The sequence below is a fragment of the Gouania willdenowi genome, chromosome 15 (assembly GCF_900634775.1).
Source record: "Gouania willdenowi chromosome 15, fGouWil2.1, whole genome shotgun sequence".
NCBI lineage: Eukaryota > Metazoa > Chordata > Actinopteri > Blenniiformes > Gobiesocidae > Gouania > Gouania willdenowi.
The window spans coordinates 1416965-1441000 of NC_041058.1; the positions used below are offsets into that span (position 1 = coordinate 1416965).

General features: G+C 33.8%; 2 protein-coding genes across 19 annotated transcripts in view; one reads left to right on the plus strand and one right to left on the minus strand.

Moving 5' to 3' along the window:
- arhgef33 (Rho guanine nucleotide exchange factor (GEF) 33) overlaps positions 1-17186 on the plus strand; it is a 35883-nt gene extending 18697 nt beyond the window's left edge. For all 3 annotated transcript variants that reach the window (XM_028469518.1, XM_028469519.1, XM_028469520.1), the window contains exons 12-18: positions 643-773; positions 841-897; positions 1257-1453; positions 3587-3975; positions 12346-12561; positions 12882-13021; positions 16514-17186. In XM_028469518.1, the coding sequence (XP_028325319.1) occupies positions 643-773; positions 841-897; positions 1257-1453; positions 3587-3975; positions 12346-12561; positions 12882-13021; positions 16514-16634 (1251 nt within the window). In that variant the 3' untranslated portion in view covers positions 16635-17186. The remainder of the gene's footprint in view (positions 1-642; positions 774-840; positions 898-1256; positions 1454-3586; positions 3976-12345; positions 12562-12881; positions 13022-16513) is intronic.
- LOC114477270 (mitogen-activated protein kinase kinase kinase kinase 3-like) overlaps positions 1-24036 on the minus strand; it is a 59732-nt gene that overhangs the window by 3182 nt on the left and 32514 nt on the right. For 10 of the 16 annotated variants that reach the window (XM_028469514.1, XM_028469512.1, XM_028469513.1 and 7 more), the window contains 7 exons: positions 23369-23540; positions 22997-23065; positions 22802-22894; positions 22663-22733; positions 21143-21198; positions 21014-21067; positions 17674-19666 (listed from right to left, as the gene is read on the minus strand). In XM_028469514.1, the coding sequence (XP_028325315.1) occupies positions 19579-19666; positions 21014-21067; positions 21143-21198; positions 22663-22733; positions 22802-22894; positions 22997-23065; positions 23369-23540 (603 nt within the window). In that variant the 3' untranslated portion in view covers positions 17674-19578. Of the gene's footprint in view, positions 1-17673; positions 19667-21013; positions 21068-21142; positions 21199-22662; positions 22734-22801; positions 22895-22996; positions 23066-23368; positions 23541-24036 lie in introns of those variants that run through there. The other 6 variants (XM_028469517.1, XM_028469516.1, XM_028469511.1 and 3 more) reach the window with 3 other exon arrangements.

A 24036-nucleotide genomic window follows, 5' to 3' on the forward strand; every position in this document is an offset into this window, starting at 1 on the left:
TTGGATGTAATGAAATTGAAATGAAATTTGCTGTTGCTCTGTAACATGTGCAATGACAAATAAAGCTGATTCTGATTTATGTGGTTTCTTTTCTGTCATTTTGTGTGTTTTTGTTATCATTGTGTAGTTGTTTTTTTGTGTGTTTTTTATTGTTGTTTTTGTGTATTTTTCTTGCATTTTGTGTGTTTCTGAAGTCCTAAGTTGTTGGGTTTGTTGTATATTATTTGGAAGCAACTGAGCAAGTGATTTATGTTCCTTTATTTTGAAGGGATTATGGATGTCTGTCATATTGTATCTTCTGTGTCTTCTTTTATCTGAATTTTTGTTTGCAATAAATTCATTTAGTTTCAGTTGTTCGCTGTTTTTAAATAAAGCTGTGTCACTGTAGTAACTGGATTAAAATGGTAAAAATGTAGCTGCTATTCCTCATGTGTCCACTGGGTGTCGCACTATTTTAGTGACAAACCGAACTAAAGCCAGATCTGACCAGCAGGTGGCAGCAAATAATCATTAATACGTCACACGCTGTGGTTCCCTCACGACTCAAATCGTGTCCAAAAGGACAAACGTAGACGTAGTTGGTTTTAGAGTTTTTTAGGAAAGCGAAAAGAAAAAACGTGATGTGTTCTGTGTAACTTTCAGGTTCTCCTCAGGCAGACGGAGGCCGACCATCCTGACTATTACCTCCTGTTAGTGAGCATCCAACAGTTCAGATCCTTCACCATCCAACACCAGCTTCTGCTGCAGCACAACCAGGACCTGCTGCTGAAGAGGTGAGAAGAAACACCCTTTAACCTTCATCATCATCATCATCATCATCATCATCTTCCTCTCCTGCAGGTTGGCCATGAAGACCAACAGCTGTGGTTCACCGTACCCGTGTAGCAGCGCCTTCATGTGAGTATAAACCGTCTAAAATGGTCAGAGGTACCATGCAGTTCCATAGTTAGTCCGAAGGGGGCGCTGATCACCTAAAAGTACGTTGTATTAATATATATAATACATCCTCACTATTGTTATCTTTCGTCACAGAATTATTTGGCGTGTTTAACCTCCTTCAGCGTTTGACCAACTAAACAAGGATTTCCATCTTTAAGATGACTCTATGTTATGGAACAAATAATACAAAACCTTCTGGATAACAGTGGATATTATTCAGATGAATAAATAAATGTGGTTATTATTGTCTACACACACATTTTAAATAATGTTTATGTATTTATAAAAATATTATTATTTTGATGACTGTGTTCCAGGGAGCACAGCCGACAGGTGAAGCGCAGGAAGCAGATCCAGTCCCACCAGATCCAGATCCAGAACCAGAACCAGAACCAGAACCAGAACCAGAGTCAGAACCAGAGTCAGGACTGGGAGGAGGAGGCTGAGGCTCAGCGTGACGGCACTGAATGGCCTCAGCAGATGCACTTCTTCAGCCACGATCTCAAATCATCAGGTAGGGACACGTCACACACCCGTCAATAATATTATTCATAGTTTCCTTTTGTCAACCAGATGTTACATGTTAAAGAAATACAGATTTAATAAGAGATATGAATGCTAATATATTAGCATTTCAATAAAACTGGTAACGTTTTACAAAATATTTTATTTAATATAAACACAACATCAATGTATAAAATATAACACATGTATATTTAAAAAAGACTAATGAAGTTGATGATGAATAAAATAATGATTTTAATTTACAAAATAAGTGGCTTTCACAGGCAGAATTTATATTTTCTCTTCATCCAAACCCAAAAAACAAAAAATGACCTTAAAAATTTAAAAATAGGAACAGGAATACTCAAAATGATGACAGGATAACACAAAAAACACAAAAAGACACTAAATTACTCTTTAGTTCACTTGTTTTTAACCCCTCAAGGAATTATCCAGATCAGCTCTCTAAACAATGTAAATTATAAAAATGAATAAAAAAATACAACAAAAAATGGATAAAAGACTACAAGAAAACACAAAAAACTCCCAATACACACAAAATGATTACAAAAGCACACAGTGACACAAAAACACCCAAAATAACACAAAAACACGTCAGAAATGCACAAAATGTGTCTCAAAACAAGTTAAACTTTAGGAAAAAGTCAGTTTCAAATGATGAGTTTGATTGTATTGTAGTATTATAGTATTATAGTATTGTAGTATTATAGTATTGTAGTATTATAGTATTGTAGTATTATAGTATTGTAGTAGTGTAGTATTATAGTATTATAGTATTATAGTATTATAGTATTATAGTATTGTAGTATTGTAGTATTATAGTATTGTAGTAGTGTAGTATTATAGTATTATAGTATTGTAGTATTATAGTATTGTAGTATTATAGTATTGTAGTAGTGTAGTATTATAGTATTATAGTATTATAGTATTGTAGTATTATAGTATTATAGTATTGTAGTAGTGTAGTATTATAGTATTATAGTATAGTAGTAGTGTAGTATTATAGTATTATAGTATTGTAGTAGTGTAGTATTATAGTATTATAGTAGTGTAGTATTGTAGTATTATAGTATTGTAGTAGTGTAGTAGTGTAGTATTATAGTATTGTAGTATTGTAGTAGTGTAGTATTATAGTATTGTAGTAGTGTAGTAGTGTAGTATTATAGTATTGTAGTAGTGTAGTATTATAGTATTATAGTATTGTAGTAGTGTAGTATTATAGTATTGTAGTATTGTAGTAGTGTAGTATTGTAGTAGTGTAGTATTATAGTATTGTAGTAGTGTAGTATTGTAGTATTGTAGTATTATAGTATTGTAGTATTATAGTATGATAGTATTGTAGTAGTGTAGTATTATAGTATTATAGTATTGTAGTAGTGTAGTATTGTAGTATTGTAGTATTATAGTATTGTAGTAGTGTAGTATTATAGTATGATAGTATTGTAGTAGTGTAGTAGTGTAGTAATGTAGTATTGTAGTAGTGTAGTATTATAGTATTGTAGTAGTGTAGTATTATAGTATTATAGTATTGTAGTAGTGTAGTAGTGTAGTATTATAGTATTGTGGTATTATAGTATTGTAGTAGTGTAGTAGTGTAGTATTATAGTATTATAGTATTGTAGTAGTGTAGTAGTGTAGTATTATAGTATTGTGGTATTATAGTATTGTAGTAGTGTAGTAGTGTAGTATTATAGTATTATAGTATTGTAGTAGTGTAGTAGTGTAGTATTATATTATTGTAGTAGTGTAGTATTATAGTATTATAGTATTATAGTATTGTAGTAGTGTAGTATTGTAGTAGTGTAGTATTATAGTATTATAGTAGTGTAGTAGTGTAGTATTATAGTATTGTGGTATTATAGTATTGTAGTAGTGTAGTATTATAGTATTATAGTATTGTAGTAGTGTAGTAGTGTAGTAGTGTAGTATTATAGTATTGTAGTAGTGTAGTATTATAGTTTTGTAGTAGTCTAGTATTATAGTATAATAGTATTGTAGTAGTGTAGTATTATAGTATTGTAGAAGTAGTGTAGTATTATAGTATTATAGTATTGTAGTAGTGTAGTATTATAGTATTGTAGAAGTAGTGTAGTACTATGGTGTAACATCGTGTGACTTTTAGGCCTTGGCAGAATCCCAGAGAGTCAGACTCCGCCCCCTGGTCTGTCCGGGTTCCCTCATGTTCAGCCTGGGTCGGCCCTGGCCGACGCCCTGGGGGAGTTCCTACTTCCTGTGGATAGTTCAGGGTACGAAGAGGAGGCGGCGCTCCAAGAGGCCTCATTCTTCGACCGCTGCTCGTCCGCTTCGTCCGACTCATCCATCGACATCGCCTTCGTCCAGTGTCCCAGAGGTCCGCCCCCACGTCACGCAGCGGCCGCCCCTCACGGCGTCTTTAACAACGGGAACGGTTTCAGCAAACTGTCCAACAGAGGCTGCTTTTCACCTGAGGATGCCGTGATAATGAGACACAACCAGCTCCGCCCCCTTCAGGCCAGTCAGCACAAGAGCAAGGTGAGTGATAAGCAACAAACTACAGGTCTAATCAATAATCAAACCAATAAACTACAGGTCTAGTCAATAATCAAACCAATAAACTACAGGTCTAATCAATAATCAAACCAATAAACTACAGGTCTAATCAATAATCAAACCAATAAACTACAGGTTTAATCAATAATTAAACCAATAAACTACAGGTCTAATCAATAATCAAACCAATAAACTACAGGTCTAATCAATAATCAAACCAATAAACTACAGGTTTAATCAATAATTAAACCAATAAACTACAGGTCTAATCAATAATCAAACCAATAAACTACAGGTCTAATCAATAATTAAACCAATAAACAAACAAAGAATGAAAACACAAAAACCAACCAACGAAAAACAAGCAATCGACAGATCAATGAATCAAGGGAATGACCAAAAAAATGACCAATGGAATGTATGAACAAACAACTCGTGAAACAAAAAACAACAAAACAAAACAAACGACCAAATGTCTGAAAAAACGACTCACTGAACAATCCTGCAAATAAACACAAAAACAAACTAATAACGACTGAACAAACTACCAAACGAAAAAAAACTATTGACCAGACCGAAGAACCAAACAAAAATGAGTGAACAAACAAATATATTGTACGTGTAAACAAACAATAAACGGCGGAACAAATAAATGTACAAGAAAACGATCAGATCATAAAACAACTGATTGAATGTATAAGTAATAGAGATGTAACGATTAGGCAGTTAAAACTCGATTCATAGGTATCACGATTCACATCGATACTGTGAAAATTGAATCACAGTACTTTTTTTAACCAGCAGAGGGCGCTATCCAGAAGTGTTGGCGGCGGGCGGAATCTGCTAATTTCTTTCTGGTCGCCTTCTACTCTTAAACATGTTCTTAAATGATTCCTTACCCCTTTAGCACCAAAAAATATCTGTAATATTACGTGAATATCTGTAAAAGTCACGTTTTTCTATTAGCTCTGTCTGCTAGCATAGCATCTCTTCTTCACTGCAAGATATCTGCATGCCAACCGACCACTGGGTTACCAGCGCCCTCTGCTGGTCCAAACAAATATCTGACCTAAATACAGTACAATGACAGTTTTTTTTAAGTCCAATTGTTAAGGCACAAAATACATTTTCAGTTGCACTTTTAAAAAGAAAAATAACTATTATGCAGTTTTGCATTGTTTACTATAGAACCAGAATTTGAATTAATAGGCTTCTTCTTCATTTGTATTATTCCTTTATTTATTTCATTCATGATTTATTTTTAGTTAAATTGCATTGTTTTGAATGGTTTATCAAGTGATTCTTTTGACAATGAAAAATAAAATGAAAACAGTAGTTTTTTCCCCCAAAAAATAAAGGAATATTTTTCAGTCATCATTTATGTACAGTCCCATTTTGTTAAATAAATCGTGAGAGAATCGTATCGTGAAACCAGTATCGTGAATCGAATCGTATCGGGAGTTAGGTGAATCGTTATATCCCTAATAAAAAAAATACCAAAGATAGACTGACCAAAAAAATGGCCGACAAAATGTATGAAAACAAAATATCATAGGTACGAACAAAAAACCACTCAAAAACAAACAACGAACCGAATTAATCAATGATCAAACTTTATCACCTTTAATTGTCTCCAGAAAGGACAAATACATTTTGTCGTTTCTGGCTCAGTGAGTAGAGCGCCCGCCCCATGCACAGAGGCCATAGCTCCTCACCTGCAGCGGGGGCCCAGGTTCAATTCCCGGCCTGGGACCCCTTCCTGCGTGTCATTCCCTGCTCTCTCTGACCCCTTTCCTGTCAAGCAACTGTCATATAAAGGCCACTAGAGCCAAAAAAATAAATAAATAAATAACTCTAATGGTCATTTATTGTATATAGCTTCTGTGGTTGTGTAGTTTATTGTATAAATCTGCCATGTTTGTGTATTTGTTTTCAGAGGCTATCATAAGAACCTAAAAACTATTTTAATAATGATGAGCACACATAAACTGGGGTTAAAACACAGTAAGGCATAAAAATTGAACAAATTGAAAATTTTGGAATTTTTCTTTTTTTTTTTTTTTTTTTTTTTAGGTGAGGCTATCATAAGACCCTAAAAACTAGTGCAAATATGATGAATATGATAAAATATAATTAAATATGATGAGCACACTTAAACTGGGGTTAAAATGTATTGAGGCATGAAAAATGCCCAAAATCGGATATACGGCTATAGTAAGGCATAAAAATTGAAAAATTGAAAAATTAAAAAAAAGTTTTATTTATTTTTTTTTTTTTTACATAAGGCTATCATAAGACTCGAAAAACTATTTTAAAAATGATGAACACACTTAAACTTGGGTTAAAACGCAGTAAGGCATGAAAATTTGAAAAGTTTGAAAAACACCCAAAATCAGAGATAAGGCTATAGTAAGGCATAAAAATTGAAAATTTAAAAAAATTTTTTTTTTTTTTTTTTAGGTTAGGCTATCACAAGACCCTAAAAACAAGTTCAAATATGATGAACACACTTAAACTGGTGATGCATAAAAATTGAAAAACTGAAAATGTTTTAATTATTTTTTTTTTTACATAAGGCTATCATAAGACCCTAAAAACTATGTTAATAATGATGAGCACACTAAAACTCGGGTTAAAACACAGTAAGGCATGAAAAATGGAAAAATTTGAAAAACACCCAAAAGGCATAAAAATTGAAAATTTTCAAATTTTCTTTTTTTTTTTTTTTTTTAGGTGAGGCTTTCATGAGATCCTAAAAACTAGTGCAAATATGATGAGCACACTTAAACTGGGGTTAAAATGCAGTAAGGCATGATAATTTGAAAAATTTGAAAAACACCCAAAATTGAGAATATCTATAGTAAGGCATAAAAATTGAAAACTTTTGAATTTTTTTTTTTTTTTAGATAAAGCTATCATAAGACCCTAAAAACTATTTTAATAATGATGAACACACTTAAACTGGGGTTAAAACACAGTAAGTTCGAATTTTCTTTTTTTTTTTTTTATTTAGGTGAGGCTTTCATAAGACCCTAAAAACTAGTGCAAATGTGATGAGCACACTTAAATTGGGGTTAAAATATTCTAAGGCATGAAAAATGAAAAAATTTGAAAAACACCCAAAATTGGAGTTAAGGCTATAGTAAGGCATAAAAATTGAAAATTTTACAATTTTTTTTTTTATTTGGGTGAGGCTTTCATAAGACCCTAAAAACTAGTGCAAATATGATGAGCACACTTAAATTGGGGTTAAAATGTATTAAGGCATGAAAAATCAGAAAAATTTAAAAAAACACCCAAAATCGGATATACAGCTATAGTAAGGCATAAAATTTGAAAATTTTGGAATTTTTTATTTTTTTTTTTTATTTTTTTTTTTAGGTGAGGCTTTCATGAGACCCTAAAAACTAGTGCAAATATGATGAGCACACTTAAACTGGGGTTAAAACACAGTAAGGCATGAAAAATGGAAAAATTTGAAAAACACCCAAAATTGGAGTTAAGGCATAAAAATTGAGAATTTAGATTTTTTTTTTTTTTTTTTTTTTTTTTTTTTAGATAAAGCTATCAAAAGATCCTAAAAACTATTTTAATAATGATGAACACACATAAACTGGGGTTAAAACACAGTAATGCATGAGAAATGGAAAATCTTGAAAAACGCCCAAAATCGGAGTTAAGGCTATAGTAAAACATAAAAATTGAAAATTTTCGAATTTTCTTTTTTTTTTTTTTAATTTAGGTGAGGCTTTCATAAGACCCTAAAAACTAGTGCAAATATGATGAGCACACTTAAATTGGGGTTAAAATATATTAAGGCATGAAAAATGGAAAAATTTGAAAAACACCCAAAATAGGAGATAAGGCATAAAAATTGAAAATTTTTGAATTTTTTTTGTTTTTGTTTTTTTTTTGATAAGGCTATCATAGCACCCTAAAAACTAGTGCAAATATGATGAGCACACCTAAGCTGGGGTTAAAACACAGTAAGGCATGAAAAATGGAAAAATTTGAAAAACACCTAAAATCGGAGTTAAGGCATAAAAATTGAAAATTTAGATTTTTTTTTTTTTTTTAGATTAAGCTGTCATAAGACCCTAAAACTATTTTAAATATGATGAACACACTTAAACTTGGGTTAAAACGCAGTTAGGCATGAAAAATGGAAAAATTTGAAAAACACCCAAAATAGGAGATAAGGCTATAGCAAGGCATAAAATTGAAAATTTTTGAATTTTTTTTGTTTTTGTTTTTTTTTCGATAAGGCTATCATAACACCCTAAAAACTAGTGCAAATATGATGAGCACACTGAAATTGGGGTTAAAATATATTAAGGCATAAAAAATGGAAAAATTTGAAAAACACCCAAAATAGGAGATAAGGCATAAAAATTGAAAATTTTGGAATTTTTTTTTTATTTTTTTTTTTTTAGGTGAGGCTTTCATGAGACCCTAAAAACTAGTGCAAATATGATGAGCACACCTAAGCTGGGGTTAAAACACAGTAAGGCATGAAAAATGGAAAAATTTGAAAAACACCTAAAATCGGAGTTAAGGCTATAGTAAGGCATAAAAATTGAAAATTTAGATTTTTTTTTTTTTTTTTTAGATTAAGCTGTCATAAGACCCTAAAAACTATTTTAAATATGATGAACACACTTAAACTTGGGTTAAAATGCAGTTAGGCATGAAAAATGGAAAATCTTGAAAAACGCCCAAAATTGGAGTTAAGGCTATAGTAAGGCATAAAAATTGAAAATTTTCGAAGTTTCTTTTTTTTTTTTTTATTTAGGTGAGGCTTTCATAAGACCCTAAAAACTAGTGCAAATGTGATGAGCACACTTAAACTGGGGTTAAAATGCAGTAAGGCATGATAATTTGAAAAATTTGAAAAACACCCAAAATTGAGAATATCTATAGTAAGGCATAAAAATTGAAAACTTTTGAATTTTTTTTTTTTTTAGATAAAGCTGTCATAAGACCCTAAAAACTATTTTAAATATGATGAACACACTTAAACTTGGGTTTAAACGCAGTAAGGCATGTAAAATGAAAAATCTTGAAAAACGCCCAAAATCCGAGTAAAGGCTATAGTAAGGCATAAAAATTAAAAATTGAAATTTTCTTTTTTTTTTTTTTTTTTTAGGTGAGGCTATCATAAGACCCTAAAAACTATTTTAATAATGATGAACACACTTAAACCGGGGTTCAAACACAGTAAGGCATGAAAAATGGAAAAATTTGAAAAACACCCAAAATAGGAGATAAGGCTATAGTAAGGCATAAAAATTAAAAATTTTAGAATTTTTTTTGTTTTTGTTTTTTTTTTCGATGAGGCTATCATAACACCCTAAAAACTAGTGCAAATATGATGAGCACACTGAAATTGGGGTTAAAATATATTAAGGCATAAAAAATGGAAAAATTTGAAAAACACCCAAAATAGGAGATAAGGCTATAGTAAGGCATAAAAATTGAAAATTTTGGAATTTTTTTTTTATTTTTTATTTTTTAGGTGAGGCTTTCATGAGACCCTAAAAACTAGTGCAAATATGATGAGCACACCTAAGCTGGGGTTAAAACACAGTAAGGCATGAAAAATGGAAAAATTTGAAAAACACCTAAAATTGGAGTTAAGGCTATAGTAAGGCATAAAAATTGAAAATTTTGGAATTTTTTTTTTATTTTTTATTTTTTAGGTGAGGCTTTCATGAGACCCTAAAAACTAGTGCAAATATGATGAGCACACCTAAGCTGGGGTTAAAACACAGTAAGGCATGAAAAATGGAAAAATTTGAAAAACACCTAAAATTGGAGTTAAGGCTATAGTAAGGCATAAAAATTGAAAATTTAGATTTTTTTTTTTTTTTTTTAGATTAAGCTGTCATAAGACCCTAAAAACTATTTTAAATATGATGAACACACTTAAACTTGGGTTAAAACGCAGTTAGGCATGGACAATGGAAAATCTTGAAAAACGCCCAAAATTGGAGTTAAGGCTATAGTAAGGCATAAAAATTGAAAATTTTCGAATTTTCTTTTTTTTTTTTTTATTTAGGTGAGGCTTTCATAAGACCTTAAAAACTAGTGCAAATGTGATGAGCACACTTAAACTGGGGTTAAAATATATTAAGGCATGAAAAATGGAAAAATTTGAAAAACACCCAAAATAGGAGATATAGTAAGGCATAAAAATTGAAAATTTTGGAATTTTTTTTTTTTTTTAGGTGAGGCTTTCATGAGATCCTAAAAACTAGTGCAAATATGATGAGCACACTTAAACTGGGGTTAAAATGCAGTAAGGCATGAAAAATGGAAAAATTTGAAAAACACCCAAAATAGGAGATAAGGCTATAGTAAGGCATAAAAATTGAAAATTTTGGAATTTTTTTTTTATTTTTATTTTTTAGGTGAGGCTTTCATGAGACCCTAAAAACTAGTGCAAATATGATGAGCACACCTAAGCTGGGGTTAAAACACAGTAAGGCATGAAAAATGGAAAAATTTGAAAAACACCTAAAATTGGAGTTAAGGCTATAGTAAGGCATAAAAATTGAAAATTTAGATTTTTTTTTTTTTTTTTTTTTTAGATTAAGCTGTCATAAGACCCTAAAAACTATTTTAAATATGATGAACACACTTAAACTTGGGTTAAAACGCAGTTAGGCATGGAAAATGGAAAATCTTGAAAAACGCCCAAAATTGGAGTTAAGGCTATAGTAAGGCATAAAAATTGAAAATTTTCGAATTTTCTTTTTTTTTTTTTTATTTAGGTGAGGCTTTCATAAGACCTTAAAAACTAGTGCAAATGTGATGAGCACACTTAAACTGGGGTTATAATATATTAAGGCATGAAAAATGGAAAAATTTGAAAAACACCCAAAATAGGAGATATAGTAAGGCATAAAAATTGAAAATTTTGGAATTTTTTTTTCTTTTTAGGTGAGGCTTTCATGAGATCCTAAAAACTAGTGCAAATATGATGAGCACACTTAAACTGGGGTTAAAATGCAGTAAGGCATGAAAAATGGAAAAATTTGAAAAACACCCAAAATAGGAGATAAGGCTATAGTAAGGCATAAAAATTGAAAATTTTTGAATTTTTTTTTTTTTTTTTTTAAGATAAGGCTATCATAAGACCCTAAAAACTAGTGCAAATATGATGAGCACACTTAAACTGGGGTTAAAATGTATCAAGGCATGAAATATCTGAAGTGAGGCTATCGACCCTTAATGGCCAACGTCACAACTCTAGCTGGAGACAAAAACAGACGGTGGAGGTTAATAATGTTACAGCTTTATTGTGTGTTTGGTACAGAATAGGAGGAATAACGTTAGTCGACGTAAATTAAAGTTTGATATGATTCCAGCTGATATTCATGCGCAGAAAAACAAAGACAATTGTGGTCTTGCCTCCAGGTTAAGCCCCGCCCAACAAAATATGTCACGTTTACCAACAATCAAAAGGTCTATATAGTAAGTAATAAAAATGTAGTTTATTGATCTTATCTGCAGTGTTTGTAGTTTATTGGTAGTTATTGTTCATATCTGTCATATTTGTGTAGTTTACCTGTAGTTTACCAATAGTTTACCTGTAGTTTGCTGCTCTCTGTGTAATTCACCAGTAGTTTACCTGTAGTTTACCTGTAGTTTACCTGTAGTTTACCTGTAGTTTACCAGTAGTTTACCTGTAGTTTACCTGTAGTTTACCAATAGTTTACCTGTAGTTTACCTGTAGTTTACCAGTAGTTTACCTGTAGTTTACCAATAGTTTACCAGTAGTTTACCTGTAGTTTACCTGTAGTTTACCAGTAGTTTACCTGTAGTTTACCTGTAGTTTACCAATAGTTTACCAGTAGTTTACCTGTAGTTTACCAATAGTTTACCAGTAGTTTACCTGTAGTTTACCTGTAGTTTACCAGTAGTTTACCTGTAGTTTACCTGTAGTTTACCAATAGTTTACCTGTAGTTTACCTGTAGTTTACCAATAGTTTACCAGTAGTTTACCTGTAGTTTACCAATAGTTTACCAGTAGTTTACCTGTAGTTTACCTGTAGTTTACCAGTAGTTTACCAATAGTTTACCTGTAGTTTACCTGTAGTTTACCAATAGTTTACCAGTAGTTTACCTGTAGTTTACCTGTAGTTTACCAGTAGTTTACCTGTAGTTTACCAATAGTTTACCTGTAGTTTACCTGTAGTTTACCAGTAGTTTACCTGTAGTTTACCAATAGTTTACCAGTAGTTTACCTGTAGTTTACCTGTAGTTTACCAGTAGTTTACCTGTAGTTTACCAATAGTTTACCTGTAGTTTACCTGTAGTTTACCAATAGTTTGCTGCTCTTGTGTCCAGTCTCTGAACGGCCTTCAGATGGAGAGCACTGTGAGCTCGGCGGACTGCGGTCCGGTGCTTGAACACCTTCACCGCGTGGGTCACAACAAGGTGGAGCGTCAAAGCAGCAAAGGCAGCTGGGGGTGTCCCACGCCATCCCATAAACTACACGGTTCCCATGGCAACCGGGCAGAGGCAGAAAAACAGAGCCCCGACTTGCACGGATTCCTCTGCATGGTTTGTTGATGTTAAAATAACTAAATGTGTTTATTAAATATCACACATCACAGCCCCGCCCCCTGGAGGACATCAGTAAGAAGTTTAATATTTATTAATAATATATTTGTTTTTAATAATCAAATATTCAAAAATCAACCAGAGGAAGTCTATAAAATGTCTTTCAGACACAATAAACCAACCTGGCAACACAGCTTCTGCATCACTTGTTTCTTACATTGAGTTACATTCTTAAGAAAAGTAACTAAGTCGTTTTCACTAAACATAAGTTATGATATTTTTACTGATTAAAGATTAATAAAAACTTCTTCTTTGCTCAGGAGGGCGGAGCTCAGGTATGGAGCGGCGAGCCGAAGTGGAGGGGCGGGGCTGAGGAAATAGGCCACACCCCCTTCAGCGAGCAAAGTCGTAAAGAGAAATCAGGATTCAGGAGCTCCTTCAAGAAACTCTTCAAGAAGAAGTAAGTGAAAAACCAAGAGTCCAGCTGCAGACCTCCATGCTCAGCTCCTGCACGCTGAGGTCCGGAAGTGACATCAGGAAATGAAGAAAAAAAATACAAAATAAAACCGATAGCATAGCCACGTTAGCTAGGCACTTCCCGAAGGTTTCTCTGCGTTTTAATACCTTTGTTAACCGGATTCCTCAGCAGTGTTACATTGAAAAAACAAAGTATAATGCACCTCATCAACAACATATAATGAATCAGCATTTACGTGATTTCGATCATTTTGATTTCGTTTTATTTGTGCTGCAGTTCTATCACAACCTCTTTGTTTTAACCTTAAAACGGGGATAAATGTAGGATAAATTCAATGTTTAAAGATTCACAGCATTGTTAATACCTTAAAATATTAACTGTTTTATAAAACGATATCAAAACGTTCAAGACGTGGTTTTACGTTCGACAATTTGAGTTAATGTTTTACGTATTCTCTTTTTTTTTTTTTTAAATTGCAATTTTAAGGTTTTAATAGGATGGTGTCTCATAATTTATGCACATCTGCATTAAAAACTACACTAAAAATAATAAACAATATGCAGAATCACATGGCTTGATAATCACTGTATATTGTTTTTAAGTAAAGCACAGCTTATAGTTATTGCTATATATATAATTATAAATCTAATATTAACGACATCAGTAAAATACACAAAAAATTACATTTGTTACAGTTGTGAATAGGCATACTGTTATTAACCTATTAAGTACACAATAACAAATACAAATATTTACATTAGAACCACTAACACGTACCTTGGTGAGCACTAACAGTAAATGTTACAAAAATCCTTCAACAATTTTGTTCCAAAGCATCAAACCAGTATTGTTGAAGTTATAAATATGGATAATAATTAACGAACTAAAGACACAAATAAGTGGTTGACAACAGGCAATATTTAGTAATGTCCAAAAAAAAGTTATGTAATGAAGTTATGTAAGATCAACACAAATAACAATATTAAACAAATACAATGGGCCATAAACATGATGAAACTCTTCTGTTTTGTGTCTTTATTTAATTTCAATTCAACTTCATTTATGAAAAGCCAATTAAAAGAAAAAATCACATCATAGTGCTCAAAACAAAATATAAAATTAAGAAAAAACAACAATTTTACATAAACAAGCATCAACTATAGTGGAGAAAAAAACTCCCTTTTAAAATAGAAGCTTTCATTGTTATTGTACATATGTACAATATTAAGGTGATTTCCAAGAATGACATAAAACACACATTTAAAATAAAATACTGGAAAAGGAAAGACGTATAAATATATAATACTAAAAGACTACTCAGCACTATATACATTAGCATACACACAATATAAAAATATAAAGTGAGCTATTAGATAAATAAATATAACAGTTTATTACACATGTAGTCTGAGTCATGGGAGGAAAAAGGTTATTTATTGTTCATGGTTCTCATGGTCCAGAGATACAAACTGTTTGTCATTCTGGAGGTGGAGCTTTGATTGATCCATATCTTCTTCTGAGAGGAGCAGGGTGGGAGGAGTCAGAGAGGATGGGTGGGAGGGGTCAGAGAGGATGGGTCTGATGGTGGCCCAGGAGAGCTCCTCCTGGATGTGAACACCCAGGAACCTGAAGGACCAGACTTTCTCCACCAGGTCACTATTGATGAGAGGAGCGTAGTCTACCTGGTTCCTCCTGAAGGTGATGGTGTTTCTTTTGGATACGTGTAGGGACATTTATTCAGTGAAGATACTTGACCGTTATAGATCATACTTTAGGTGAAAGAGTGACATTGGGCACGGCTGCACATATTGAGGTGTACTTCTATATGACCCACATCTCTGCACTGTAAAGTACAACAGCAAATCAACATATCTAAAACAAATAGAAGCAAAATAAAATTATTACTACAGACAAAGAATAAAACAAGGACAAAAATAAAAAGGATCAATTATTTTAATCAGCATTGATATCAGCAGATGTACATTTACACACTGTCTGTCTGTCTGTGTGCATGTAAGTCTTACCTTTAAATGTTATTGTATTTTTTACATGTACATCAAAGTGTTTCTCTAACTTTTAAAGCTGAAATGACTTCAGTTATGGACAAATGGAGCAATGATGATAATGCTCACAGCACGTTGTGCAGCAGATCACCTCAGGTTTCAAGTTACTGACAAGAATAGAAAGATGCATCTGAAAAATAGAAACGTTTAAAACATTAAGCATCAGTGAGTGAAATTATTACAATTTAATGGTGTCAAAATTAACCCTTTGTGACTAAATTTAATGTTATGACAAATATAGATTTTTCATTTCATTTATTTGAAAAAAACTAAGCCACGTTAGCGCAGCCCTGTAAATATAAAAAATGCTTTGTGCTAGTGTAATTATTGTATTTTACACTGACAGATCATCTGAAGAGACTAATAGTACAGATATGCAGTAAAAAAACAAAAGGCAACACAGAAAAAGCCCAAAAAACAGTGCAATGAAGATAAATAAGCAATAAAATAACAAAAGCTAAATATAAAATGTAACATAATTAGAAAAATATAAATATAAAAGGTATAAAAGATACAGATTATATACATAATTATAGGTGGGGGCAAGGAGATATATTTACATATTTAGTACCACGCCCCAGACTGGGATCAATAACCTACGGTCACTACAGCCACAGTGTAATAGTCAGTCTGTACGCTGCAAGGGTCAAGGATTAATAATTTTATCGATCTATTCACGTAAAAAAACTTAACCTACCGTGTTCTCAGAAATGCAGCGGATCCGACGATAGAAGAAGAATCGCTTTTCTTCTTCTTCTTTGGTTGTTCACGGCATTTGGCACCAAAATGTTGCATTACTGCCTCCTTTAGGAGACGAGCTGCTGTGCAGGAGCCCATATGGAGGGTTAGCTTCTGGAGCTGAGCGTGGAGGTCTGCAGCTGGACCGCTCTCAAAAAACTAAATCACAATAGGTTCAGATCCTGGACAAGCCCCCGAATAATTACAACCCTTAAAGGAGCTGGAGGAGCCATAATATAAAGGACTAAAGGGTTTTTGGAATCAGATCATGAAAATTAATAACCCAGGGCCACGCCCACATAGGGTCACCCCCGGAAGATTTGTCTTTATTATTCAAATAAAAAATATATTTTACAATTTTTTTTAAAAAGTCCAAAAACAACCTTTTCTATATAAAAAAAAAAAAAAATTACTTTAATCAAACAAAACTTTTCAATCAAAAAAAAAAAGTGTTTTTTTTTTTTTTTTTTAAATGTTCTGTCATTGATTGGAATTAATTTTTTGGATTGGAATTTTTTTATTTTTACAATTGAATTATAAATACACAAATGTACCACGAAGGTAGATTTATGTTTAAATGCAATTATTTGGATCGTAAATATTAAATATAATTTTTTTTCTATGATCGAAAATATTTAGTTTTGATCAAATAATTACATTTTTGTGATTTTAGGGGCGGAGACGAGAAGAAGGAAAAAGGAGGAGAAAAATCAACGGAAAACCCAAACATTGGAGATCAGGAGAAGAACTCAAAGCTGCTTCAGCTGGATTCAAACCGCGGCACAGCCGTGTGAAACACACACACACACACACACACACACACACACAGCCGTGTGAAACACACACACACACACAGCCGTGTGAAACACACACACACACACACACACAGCCGTGTGAAACACACACACACACACACACACACAGCCGTGTGAAACACACACACACAACAAAGAGCTGCATAATCTCACTGTGGTTGTTTTATTTCTGTATATTTTTGTGTGTTTCTTTTGGGGCCACATAAGATTTGTCCGAGGGCCGTGTGTGGCCCGCGTGCCTCGAGTTGCCCATCAGATTGATTCTTTCTCAGTGTCAAAAAAAAACTTTAACTGAGATTTAGATTTACGTTTATTATTATTGTGTGAGCAGAAGTTCAGTTGTAGTATATTTCATACTCTTATTTTGAAATGTTTATGCTTTATTTGTTTATCTGCATGTCCTTTATTATTTCCTTCATTAATATCATTATTATTGTTTATGTGAAACACATTTAACTGAATCAATCTTTCAACGTGCAATAACGGGTCTTTAAAAATGTTTGTGTCACATAAATAAATAGTCCAATAATATTTGATATATATATAATTTATGCTCAAAATCCTATCATTTACATGATTAATTCATTTTAAAGCAATATTAAAATAATTTCATAAAATATAATAAAAATTAATTATATGGTTAATATCTTTGCTGAAAATCTCTTGCGGGAAAAAATATAATTAAATTTAAAAAACTAAATAATTAATTACCACTGCTAATAACTACTAATTATAAGAATGACATATATCTTTATATACATTTATTATTATAAATAATAAAGCATGCCCAGTTCCTGTGTATAAATGTGTAAGACAAATACATTTTTAAAATTGTTTAAAATATATAAAAAATAATTTAATAATGTTATAATTATTATACATCACATAATTAAATATAACAATTTATTCAAAGAAAAAATGCAGTAAAATGTAAAAACAGTTTGTATTTTAGTGATTTTTTTGCCTCTTAATAAAAGATGAAAACATGAATAATGATGATGAAGAATAAGACGAGGAGTCGGTGTTTGTCCGTTTAATGTGTTAACCTTTCATCTCATAAATTTGAAACAAAATAGAGGCAATTATACAGTTTGTAAAATGAGCCCATTTTTATCTTACACTATGTACAAGTCACATGGTCAGGAAATAAGACACGCCCACCACTCACAGACACCTGCCTGTCCCGGGGAATCCTGGGAAATGTAGGAGGAGCTTAGTGTGTTTTTTACTGAATTCACACACGTCACAAACGCGACTTGGGTTCACCTTCCACTTTTGTTCCTTTCAACACAAACGACACGGAAACGCCACAAAAACGCCATGGTAACGTCACGGTAACGCCACAAAGACACGGGCTGCGGCGACGCTTCATGCAGCAGATTATAGTCACACTTTTTATGAGTTTAAAAAAAATAAAAATAAAAGCAGCAGTTCTACACTGAGCCACCAGGGGGCGCAAAAACTCGTATCTTATTCATTATTAGCAAACAGCCACATTTCTATTTATTTTGGCCACCAGGGGGCAGCAAATGCAGCTTTTCTTCATATTCTTGTGTTAAAATGAGACTTTAACGTCCCCTCACGTGTTTTACGTTTTAATCCTGGAGACGTTTTATCAATTTAAAAAAAAAAAATGAAATTGAAGCATTTAATCTTATTATTAACCGTGAAACTAGTGTATATTTTTTAATTTAGTGTTTATTGTGGCGTCGTTTGAACAAAACAACATTTATAAACTCACAGAAACCTGTATTGATGCTGATTTATCCATAATTAAGATAAAAGCCACTTTTATGTTTGTTTGTGGATAAACAACCTTTTTTTTTTTTTTACAGTTAACAGTTACAGATTTGGCCACAAGGGGGCGACAGAAGCAGCATTTTGTAACATTAACACCTCGTACTGCGAAGATAAAGCCCCTCATGTGTTGTTTCAGTGATAAGTTTTTTATTGTGAAGACATTTTATAAAGTTATTTTAAAAAAAGTAATGAAGTGGAAACCCAACATTATTATTTTATCTCTCATTAGCGAACATAATGATTTATTTTGGCTCCTGTGGGACAATAATAAACAGTTAAACATTAAACCACAGCTACTACTAACACTACTTTAAAAGCAGTTTTTATCTTTATGTTGTTGTTTAAAACCAGGCTAACGTCGCTATGTTTAGTTTTTTATCGTCGGAACGTGTTTATTGAGCGTAAAATAAAATCTTAAGTTTGGCGCAGCACAAACAGGAAGGAGATTTACACCAAAATAAAACAATGTTTGCGAGGCAGAGAGAAAAGTGCTGTAGTTTAGATCATTAATCCATCCATTTAATCACTCTTAAATGATCATTATTGATTTATTATGTGTAAATACAGTATGTAAACTACAATTAAATTACTCGTACGTTTATTTATTTGAGCATTTAAAAATATATATTACTGACTGATTTGTTGCTTTTATTTTGGGTGTAAATCTTTTCCTCGGGTTCGTTTGGCTGAGTTGGCACAAAGCGGGTCTGTGAGCTTAACACACACACACAGACACACACACAAACACACAGACACACACACACATACGTTGGTGAAATACATTTTGTTTCTGTGCAAACTTTAACACCAGTGGTTTTTCATCAGCGTAAAAAACAAAATAAAAACAAAAACAAGAACAAATAAAAAGAATAAACTAACGAGTGTTGCTACGGTGCAACGCATGCGTCCGTCCGTCCGTCCGTCGCTGCCTTTACACACACACACACACACACGTCTACTATCTACACGGCTGTTTAGTGTTGGTCAGTATGTACAGACTTAAATAGGGCGCAGCAGAAAGCACTTTGTTTAGTGTGTGTGTTTGAGTGAGTGAGTGTGTGTGTGTGTCAATAAATAAAGGAGGCTTTAAAAACAGAAGCTCCAGTAGGTGTGTGTGTGTGTGTCAGTAGCTGTTCTCATGTCCTGCTAGGATGTAGAGGTTACTGTTGGCCGTGGGGTTGTCCGTAGGTCGGCTCTCCAGCACCACAACTCTGAAACACACACACACAAAGACTTTAGATGTGTTGATGACTGTGTGTGTGTGTGTGTGTGTGTGTGTGTGTGTGTGTGTGTGTGTGTGTGTGTAAACCTTTAAAAAAGAACACACACAATAATAAATGTATCTGTTTGAAGTAACTATAATCTCCAGAGTACAAGTTACAACTTTTATCATTTACAACTGAGGATGTGACTAAAACAGACCACAAAACACTACAGACTATAAACAGTCTATAAATAGTCTATAAACGGTCTATAAACAGACTATAAACAGTCTATAAACAGTCTATAAACAGTCTATAAACAGTCTATAAACGGTCTATAAACAGACTATAAAGTGTCTATAAACAGTCTATAGACACTTTATAGTCTGTTTATAGACCGTTTATAGACCGTTTATAGACTTTTTAATAGTGTTTATAGACTGTTTATAGACCGTTTATAAACAGTCTATAAACACTATTAAAAAGTCTATAAACAGTCTATAAAGTGTCTATAAAAGGTCTATTAAAAAGTCTATAAAAGGTCGATTAAAAAGTCTATAAATGGTCTATAAATAGTCTATAAATAGTCCATAAATAGATTATAAACAGACCAAAAACAGTTTATAAACAGACTAAAAACAGTCTACAAACAGATTAAAAACAGAGTAAAATTGGATCAAAAACAGATTTAAAACAAAAAGATTCAAACAGACGAAACTGACCAAAGTTTGACTTTAAATCCCAAACTCAGCAGAAACAGTTCTTAGGTGTAATAACTGACCTTTCAGAATAAAAGCACAATAATGATGTACATTTAAAAGGTTTGAAAGGTTGAGGTGATGAGTGTGTTCACAGTGTTAATGAACGAGACCAGCACCAGACTGAGGACGAGGGAAAGGTGTGAAAGAAAAAGCAGCAGAGACCACGACGCCAGAGCGATCCAAAGCACACACTCGGTCCTGGAGGGGCGCAGTCCTGCACAAACTGTAGACGTCTGTCTGCTGCAGGACTGCAACTCTCCAGGACCTGGTTTGGACGCCCACGTTATAAACTATGACACCCAAACGATCCAAACTCATCCCTGAGAGATGCTGACTTTTTAAATCTCCTTCACTGTCTTTGACACAGTCTGTGAGATTTGATTTGTGCTGGTGTTACAGCACACCTGGTAATCATGTCATCTTGTGACTGACAAAAAAAGGCCAGAAGAAAAACAATGCTCGTTTGTCATCTGAAGTGTGTCATCATCAGATACAATGACGACCAGTTGAAGTGATACACCAGGATGAGTAAAGATCAGTTGGTGTCTGTGAGCTGGTGGACGTTCCCGACATAAACCAAACTCCTGAGGTTTACCTGCGGCGTGAGAGGCCTTGGTCCACGGCCTCTGGGTGTCTACAGTCTGCTCGTCTTCATAGTGAAACATCAGAGAGGGCGTTAACATAGAGCCGCGTGTGTGTGTGTGTGTGTGTGTGTGTGTCTCACCTGTCTGATCCCAGCAGTCTGAAGATACGTGTGCTGTCAGAAATCTCCTGTGTGATCTGATGATGAGAGACGTATGAAAAATAGATCTGTTGCTGTCATTTATTACAGACATATAGAGAATAGATCTGTTCCTGTCATTTATTACAGACATATAGAGAACAGATCTGTTCCTGTCATTTATTACAGACATATAGAGAATAGATCTGTTCCTGTCATTTATTACAGACATATAGAGAATAGATCTGTTCCTGTCATTTATTACAGACATATAGAGAATAGATCCGTTCCTGTCATTTATTACAGACATAGAGAATAGATCTGTTCCTGTCATTTATTACAGACATATAGAGAATAGATCTGTTCCTGTCATTTATTACAGACATATAGAGAATAGATCTGTTCCTGTCATTTATTACAGACATATAGAGAATAGATCTGTTCCTGTCATTTATTACAGACATATGGAGAATAGATCTGTTCCTGTCATTTATTACAGACATATAGAGAACAGATCTGTTCCTGTCATTTATTACAGACATATAGAGAATAGATCTGTTCCTGTCATTTATTACAGACATATAGAGAATAGATCTGTTCCTGTCATTTATTACAGACATATAGAGAATAGATCTGTTCCTGTCATTTATTACAGACATATAGAGAATAGATCTGTTCCTGTCATTTATTACAGATATAGAGAATAGATCTGTTCCTGTCATTTATTACAGACATAGAGAATAGATCTGTTCCTGTCATTTATTACAGACATATAGAGAATAGATCTGTTCCTGTCATTTATTACAGACATATAGAGAACAGATCTGTTCCTGTCATTTATTACAGACATATAGAGAATAGATCTGTTCCTGTCATTTATTACAGACATATAGAGAATAGATCTGTTCCTGTCATTTATTACAGACATATAGAGAATAGATCTGTTCCTGTCATTTATTACAGACATATAGAGAATAGATCTGTTCCTGTCATTTATTACAGACATATAGAGAATAGATCTGTTCCTGTCATTTATTACAGACATATAGAGAATAGATCTGTTCCTGTCATTTATTACAGACATATAGAGAATAGATCTGTTCCTGTCATTTATTACAGACATATAGAGAATAGATCTGTTCCTGTCATTTATTACAGACATATAGAGAATAGATCTGTTCCTGTCATTTATTACAGACATATAGAGAATAGATCTGTTCCTGTCATTTATTACAGACATATAGAGAATAGATCTGTTCCTGTCATTTATTACAGACATATAGAGAATAGATCTGTTCCTGTCATTTATTACAGACATATAGAGAATAGATCTGTTCCTGTCATTTATTACAGACATATAGAGAATAGATCTGTTCCTGTCATTTATTACAGACATATAGAGAATAGATCTGTTCCTGTCATTTATTACAGACATATAGAGAATAGATCTGTTCCTGTCCTGTTGTGTATTTAAGTTTGAATTCTTTGTTGTACGTCATGTGTATCTGTTTGTGGCGTCTCACCTCGTTGGTCTTGAAGCTCCGCCCCTGCATGCCATGTCTCCAGAAGGCGAGGACGCTGTCCTGGAGACACACTGAGACACAGAGGTCAGAGGTCAGAGGTCCACTCCGTCACCTTTGAGGAGAGGTTAATTGATCTTACCGATGGCTTCTATTTGGAAGTTAAAGGTGAGTTCAGCCGACAGCTTCCTGCTAGACTTGAGACGCCCCTGGAGGTTGACAATCTTTATGCACCCTGAGGACACAGAGAGGAAGAGGAGGAGGAGGAAGAGGAAGAGGAAGTGAGTCTTGGACGTCAGAGGGACACGTACACAGTGTAGAGAAGAGAGGTTCTCACTGTCCAGGCAGACCAGGATGGTGTCTCTCTCCAGCTGAGTCACATGGATCACACACGTCTGAGGAGTGTCTGCAGTGACACACACACACACAGTGATGGGGGATACTTCCTGTGCTGGGGACTACTTCCTGTGCTGGGGACTACTTCCTGTGCTGAGGACTACTTCCTGTGCTGAGGACTACTTCCTGTGCTGGGAACTACTTCCTGTGCTGAGGACTACTTCCTGTGCTGAGGACTACTTCCTGTGCTGAGGACTACTTCCTGTGCTGGGAACTACTTCCTGTGCTGGGGACTACTTCCTGTGCTGAGGACTACTTCCTGTGCTGAGGACTACTTCCTGTGCTGAGGACTACTTCCTGTGCTGGTCCTCACCTGCTTCTGTGAACCAGGATGACGTAGCGTTGGGGTTGACGGTTCCAAACTGAACCACCTGGTGCATTTCGGTGCCTTTGCTGACAGCCACACAGATCAGAGGATACGTGTGTTCAGGGACCACCAGCATCTCAAACACCTCCATCGGACACGGCAACGGGAAGTCAATGTTCTGCACAGAAAACAGAAGATAAACGGTTTTAATTTTACCTGTTACTGGTATTTAATTAGATACAGTTACTGACATAAAGGGGAGATGTGATGAATAAATGACTTTGTAATGGTGTTGCTACAGTGATATACATCCTTTAGCCTCATTCAGAGAGTGTGAAAAAGTTCTGTTTCCTCCTCCTTTGTTATTCCACATTTTGTAAAAAGTCAGCTTTAAACGGGACAGTTAGATTTTGCCCGGCGTGTGACGTCACCACCCGGAAACTCATCCTGACAATCCTCTCTCCTCCTACCATGGACATAATACACGCCTCCTAGAATGTGAGCTCCTCCCTCTCAAACTATCTTACTGTTTAAACAAACAGTGGTTTAACATAGAAAAAAAAAAAATATATATATATATATATATATATATATACATATATATTATTCTTTATTGCCATATATGTATTTGCAAACTGCACTACTTTTTCTGCTGCTTGTGTTTGCAGTCTTTG